The sequence below is a fragment of the Lactuca saligna genome, chromosome 2 (genome assembly GCF_052625555.1).
Source record: "Lactuca saligna cultivar CGN05327 chromosome 2, ASM5262555v1, whole genome shotgun sequence".
Classification (NCBI taxonomy): Eukaryota; Viridiplantae; Streptophyta; class Magnoliopsida; order Asterales; family Asteraceae; genus Lactuca; species Lactuca saligna.
Genome location: NC_136418.1, coordinates 110281629 through 110288558, shown reverse-complemented (window position 1 = coordinate 110288558; position 6930 = coordinate 110281629). Strand labels below are relative to the sequence as shown.

At 38.2% G+C, this 6930-nt stretch overlaps 1 protein-coding gene across 1 annotated transcript; it reads left to right on the top strand.

Moving 5' to 3' along the window:
* The first annotated feature begins 2206 nt into the window (after window positions 1-2206).
* Window positions 2207-4803, top strand: LOC145031357 (pyruvate decarboxylase 1). The gene is made up of 5 exons (XM_078979899.1): window positions 2207-2792; window positions 3138-3301; window positions 3381-4031; window positions 4115-4421; window positions 4501-4803. The coding sequence occupies exons 1-5, from the start codon at window positions 2274-2276 to the stop codon at window positions 4669-4671; spliced, it is 1812 nt and encodes a 603-aa protein (XP_078836025.1). The 5' UTR covers window positions 2207-2273; the 3' UTR covers window positions 4672-4803.
* Window positions 4804-6930: the final 2127 nt, after the last annotated feature.

Below are 6930 nucleotides of genomic sequence, written 5' to 3'. Positions count from 1 at the left end.
CACATATATGTTTTTGGTTAGTCCAAAATAATTACAAAACTACACTGCTTATCATTGATTATATATCTTCTTTAAGACAAAATTGCAAAAATAATCCCTGTGATATGCATTTTTTCTGAGGTTTAGTCCAAACCTCGATTTTTTTAGGTTGGTGGTCATTTTGAGCTTATTTCCTTGCAATTTTGGTCCCTATCCAAACTAAAAAGACTATTATACCCTTAATAAATTTATTTTTCATTTTTCTTTCACTTTTTAAAATTATTATTATTATTAAACATAAATTTGGGCCCACATATCTCTATCTCTATCTCTTTCTCTCTCTCCTCTCTCTCTCTCTCTAATGCATTGGATTACCAGAATCAACCCATATCCCTCATCGTTCGGATGCTATATTGTTAACCAATACCATCGTTTTCCACCCTGAACACCTTTAATATGCTGGGAGATCATCACCTGAGCTAGAGTTGATGTCGATTTTAACCTCAATGACCACCATAATTTTCGATTTGATTGAGAGCTATGTTTGAAATCGATTAACAAGATAAATGTTATAAAATCACAATCTAACATAAGAGCTCTACCGGTAAGCTTTCACTTGAAAAAAAAAAATCACAATCCAAAACAAGAACATCAGTGAACAACTGTCAATGCCAATTTACCTTCTTTTATAGTTGACACATAATCTGGGAATTTCTCTCCCTACCAATTTACAATCCAAAGCAAGAACTCATGTGGTGCCTCAGCTTCAAAGTCATTTTCTTGCTTATGCTTTGACGATGGTGATTTACTTCTTTTTGATTTGCTGACTTCCCAAATTTCAAAATCACATCACCTGTAATAAACTCTAATAGAATAATCTGAAACCTAAAATCACCTCTAATCAGCCTCTAGTTACACCTGATGTTGATGTTGCTGAAGAAGACTAACGTTAATGGTGAGGATTAGGTGTAAAAATATGAAACATGTAAAAGGATAATTGCTACACACCACACCAACCATGCCCATCGATAGGCGGCGGCATAGATGACAAACCCCTCGATACGTAGTGACGACAACTATTTAGTTGCAATGGTAAACATATCCAACTTCAATCCATCACTATAATACATAGAGGCACACACAAACCGTAGATGCACACACACAAAGGGGTGAGAGACGAACCTTATACTTTATTTTTATTTTTTTTTGATATCTGCAACTTGAATCAAAGAGAAAAGGAAGGGGGTCTGCGATTCAGCAAATTGAAAAATGAAACCCAAAAAAACTAGCAAATCGGAACCCAATTTCGATCCAAAAAATCAGATGCCTTCAAAAACCCGGTCGTTGAAGAGAGAAAGATGCGTGAAGAAGAGACGAACCCTATACTTTGTTCAACCCACGATCGATTGACACTAACAATCGTAACCTCTCTTCTTCTCTGTAATGCTTCGTTCAATTTGACTGAATTCAATTTTCAAATCGACTTTTCACAAAGGTATCGTTTCCACAACAATCTCAACTTCCATTAGCCAAAAAATGTCTCTCGTTCTTAGGGACATTACCATCAGTTATCGAGGGAAAAAAACCAACACGTTATTCTTTTAGGAATTAAGATCCGAGAACACAACCTTTGCACCAAATCGTTTCTGCAATAGGTTTCCTTTTGGTGATTTGGGACGAGAACGAAACAAACGCAGATCTCTCATCGTTGAATTAATGGAGTAATCGAGTTTCTTTGTTGATTTGGGGATGTATGGAGAAGACAACCGAGAGAGAGATGTGAGTCCCATAATTTTTATTAATAAAACTTTATATTAAATAGAAAAAACATAGAAAATATATCAGAATGGTATTTTTGTCTTTTTAATTTTACTAGGGATCAAAACCACAAACAAAGTAGTTTAAAATGACCATCAATCTAAAAAAGTTAAGGTTTGGATCAAAACCCAGAAAAAATGCATACCACAGGAACCATTTTTGCAGATTTGTCCTTCTTTAATTTAAAATTTTAAATGTTTTATTCTCAAATATTTTATCTTTTACATTAAAAATTTTTATTAATTAAATGGTAATACATTTTTGGTAGCAATGAACTTGCTATTGGCGTTGCCTGTTTTAAAAACCACTTGTAAAACCAAGACCGGCGACTGTATTTCTTGGGCCCCACGCTTCTCTGCGTATATATAAATACACGGAGTCGTCATAAATCAAACACAAGTCAAAATTACACTCTATCATACATTCACACTCTCACTCTCATATTTTCTATTAGAGGACACGTGTCAATCAATAAAATGGACACCAAAGTAGGCTCTGTGGACGTCGTCGCCGTCCCTAACGGCGACATCGGCTGTCCGCCACACGGTGGTGTATCCTCCGTCCAGACATCCTCCGTTCCAATCAGCTTCTCCGAGGCCACTCTCGGCCGACACCTGGCTCGCAGGCTAGTTCAGATCGGCGTCTCTGATGTCTTCTCTGTTCCCGGCGACTTCAACCTCACTTTGCTTGACCACCTCATCGCCGAGCCTGGACTCAACCTTGTTGGCTGCTGCAACGAGCTCAACGCAGGTTACGCCGCTGACGGATACGCTAGGTTTCGCGGTGTTGGAGCCTGCGTCGTTACTTTTACTGTCGGCGGACTTAGTGTCATCAACGCCATTGCCGGAGCATACAGTGAGAATCTACCGGTGATTTGTATTGTCGGTGGTCCGAATTCTAATGATTACGGCACTAACAGAATTCTTCACCATACGATCGGGTTGCCGGATTTTAGCCAAGAGATTAGATGCTTTCAAACCGTTACTTGCTTTCAGGTACAATTTCGAACCTAACATACTCTTTGAATATGATTCTGTTGAGTGTGATCCTTCAATTTCTCCGATCGTGTATACTTCGCATTCCACTTGATCAACAAAAGCATAATTGCTTGAGCAGATATAACATAAGTTCCCCACATAAATCACAACCACTTCGCATTACTTTTTAAACTTAGGTGTATCTTTTTTTGTGCACTGGATTGCTATAAATCAATCCGTAATATCCTTAGTTACTTAAACAGATACATCATCGATTCATAGCGATACAGAAATCGCAATGACTTATAACTCTGGTTATTACTATGTTCTATGATTTTGAATTAATTACGACTCCGAATATAGGCCGTGGTTAATAATTTGGAAGATGCACACGAACTGATCGACACAGCTGTTTCAACCGCCTTAAAAGAAAGCAAGCCAGTTTACATCAGTATCAGCTGCAACCTACCTGCAATTCCTCATCCTACTTTTAGCCGGGACCCTGTTCCCTTTTCTCTCTCTCCCAAGTAAGTTCCACATCCTTCGAATCTCTAACTAATCATAATTTCATTCAAATCAATTTCAAATTCGAATCTCTACATATAGGTTTAGTAATCACATGGGTTTAGAAGCAGCCATTGAAGCAGCAGCAGACTTCTTAAACAAATCAGTAAAACCAGTAATGGTAGCCGGACCTAAACTCCGTGTAGCAAAAGCCTGCAACGCCTTTGTTGAATTAGCAGACTCATGCGGGTATCCTGTAGCCGTGATGCCATCAGCGAAAGGGATGATCCCAGAACACCATCCTCATTTCATTGGAACATATTGGGGTGCTGTAAGCACTGCTTTTTGTGCAGAAATTGTCGAATCTTCTGATGCTTACTTATTTGCTGGACCTATATTCAACGACTACAGCTCTGTAGGCTACTCTCTTCTCCTCAAAAAAGAAAAAGCCATAATCTTGCAACCTGATCGTGTACTAATAGGAAATGGCCCAACCTTCGGGTGTGTGTTGATGAAAGATTTCTTGTTAGGTTTATCAAAAAGACTTAAGAAGAACACAACTGCATATGAGAATTATCATAGAATTTATGTTCCAGAAGGTCACCCTCTTAAATCTGCTCCTAAAGAGGCATTGAGGGTTAACGTTCTGTTTCAACACATACAGAACATGTTGTCAGGTGATACAGCTGTCATTGCTGAAACCGGTGATTCGTGGTTCAATTGTCAGAAGCTAAAGCTTCCAAAAGGATGCGGGTAAGTTTAACTCATAAATACTGATAACTAACTAGTAGCTGGTAGCTGGTTTTAAAGGTGAAATGATGATTTGGTTTTTGTAGGTATGAGTTCCAGATGCAATACGGGTCGATCGGGTGGTCGGTGGGAGCAACACTTGGATACGCACAAGCCGCAACCGACAAACGAGTGATTGCGTGTATTGGAGACGGAAGCTTCCAAGTCACGGCTCAGGATATTTCAACAATGATTCGATGTGGTCAAAACACCATCATTTTCCTAATAAACAATGGCGGATACACCATTGAAGTTGAGATCCATGACGGGCCCTACAATGTTATAAAAAATTGGAACTACACTGCTTTAGTTGACGCGATCCATAATGGCGAGGGCAAGTGTTGGACTAGTAAGGTAAGTTGTTGGGCTTATGCTGTTACAGATACTACAGATGGTATTAGAGCAGTAGTTTAATTGAAATTTGTTTTTGCAGGTTTTGTGTGAAGAGGAGCTTGTTGTGGCTATTGAGAAGGCGACGGGGGAGAAAAAGGATTGTTTGTGTTTTATTGAAGTGGTTGTGCACAAAGATGATACGAGCAAAGAGTTGCTTGAGTGGGGTTCCAGAGTCTCAGCTGCTAACAGCCGACCTCCGAACCCTCAGTAAAAAAAGTAGTTATTTTTTTTACTTTGTGGGGCGGATGAGGATTTGCTAGGGTTTTATGATGTATAAAGTGTTTGGAGTCTATGAACTTCTGTTGCTATTTTGATCGAGAAAGAATAACGATTTTTAGTTTTGTGTTTTGGCGTTATTGGTATGAAATGAAGTTTTCAAAATCATGGTTGTGTTTTTGAGACGTGGAAAAGCCCAACCGTTTCTCCAATTGTGAAATTTGTGATTGTCTTTTGAACTTTTTGAAAAAGAAAAACAAAGCAAGTAACATTGTATTCTCGTGAACAATTTTGTTGTAAGCGATAAGAAAGATTCATATACATAAAGATAAAAATTAATTGCTTTATTAAAAGTGTTTTTTGTTATTTATTATTTTTATTTTTTAATTCCCTTGTTTCGTTATAACTAAATTTCCTAAAGAATTAAATATGTTTTCGCATTGGAACAAGATTGCATAATAATAATAATAATATAATTATTGGAACTTTGATTATTAGTATATCAATAGTTGAATAGAATTAGTATAAGCAAAGACATAGACATATAACTTAATTATTATTTATTCAAATTGTTTCAAGAAACAATTGAAACAACTGTAAGGTCATTTTTCCATATTATGGAAAGCCGAAACATATGTACAAAAACTTAAAATAAAATAATTCATTTAACAAAATAGAGAATATACAAATATAAGACTTTACACAAATTGAACAAAACTGGAACTTGAATATTCCGTCTTTTGAAAACAAAGTTTGAGGCATACCATTTGACAAGATTTGTGTTGAGATCATGTTTGCTAAGAAACGGAAAATTAGAATTTTACAGTTGGAAGATGTAACTTAACTTTAAGATTTTAATTATCGTTTTAGGATTATTACTGCTGACTTTGATGAAAGCTTACCTGCCTTGCAAATTCATTGGACATGCATAGCCTTAAGATTTAATATGAAAACATCAAGAGTCAAGACCAGTTTTTCCGAACATGGTTTTTAATTGAAATAAATTGGATTATTGATGGAACATGGTTTTTAATTGAAATAAATTGGATTATTGATGATCATATAACTAGGTGAATGCTATCGCACCACGCAAGTTGAAATAATAGCTGAAGCATTGAAAAATATATGTTTTTTTAAAGTGGTTATGTTATTGCCATTAACTTTCACATACTAAATTTATACTAAGTTTATATATATAATCTCAACTATTTTAAACAAATTAGTCACTTGTCGATGCGAGTCCAATTGCAAGAATGCAAAATAGGGATGAGCAAATGGATCGGGGAACCGGCCGGAACCGGTACCGGAACCGGTCGGGCCGGGACCGGGATGTTATTTTTGTAGATTTTTGGAACCGGGAACCGGTAGGAACCGGAACCGATATAACCGGAACCGGTAGAACCGGCAAAAACCAGAACCGTATGATGCTATTTTTCAAGGACCGGTTCCAACATTTGAAGACACGACAAGAACCGGTAGGAACCGGGAATCGGTAGAACCGGACCGATAGAACCGCCGGGCCGGTTCGGTTCTTGATTTTGGCCGAAGCCGGTTCCCGGTTCCGGCCGGTTCGGTCCTTTTGCTCATCCCTAATGCAGCTATGTCAGATTTGTGGGATCAGTTAGCTCTTACAGAACCTGCTGTGTTGAAGGCTTTTAAGCCTTATATTGATAGAAGGGAAGAGCAACGTTTGGTTCAGTTCTTGATGGCATTACGTTCAGATTTTGAAGGTCTGCGTGGATCAATCTCGCATCATACACCTCTTCCCATTGTTGATTCGGTTGTTCACGAGTTGATTGCTGAAGAAACTCGTATCAAGTCCCATGCTGACAAAGCTCCCAAGACAGCCACTCCTGCTGTCTTTGCTGTTTCACAACGACCCCAATCTTCAAACCAAAATCGTCCCAGAGTTGCATTTGATGAGTGTGCTTTCTGTAAGAAGAAAAACCATTGGAAGGCAAATTGTCCTTTACTGACAAGCAAGGGAAATCAACAGCAACAACAAACAAGATCACCAGCATACTCTCAGTCTTCACAGCAGAACAAGTCTTCTGGACAGTCACGTCCCTCTTTTTCATCTTTTAGGCCAGCACAGTACGCTGCTGCTACACCTTCAGTTGAGAATGAAACAGATTTCACACCACCATCAGCCTTGGATCCACAGATTGTTGAGCAGTTCAGACAGTTCTTAGCTACCAATCCAACTACCATGTCAGCTTCCATGTCTCATTTAGGTCTGTCTTCATCCAACACG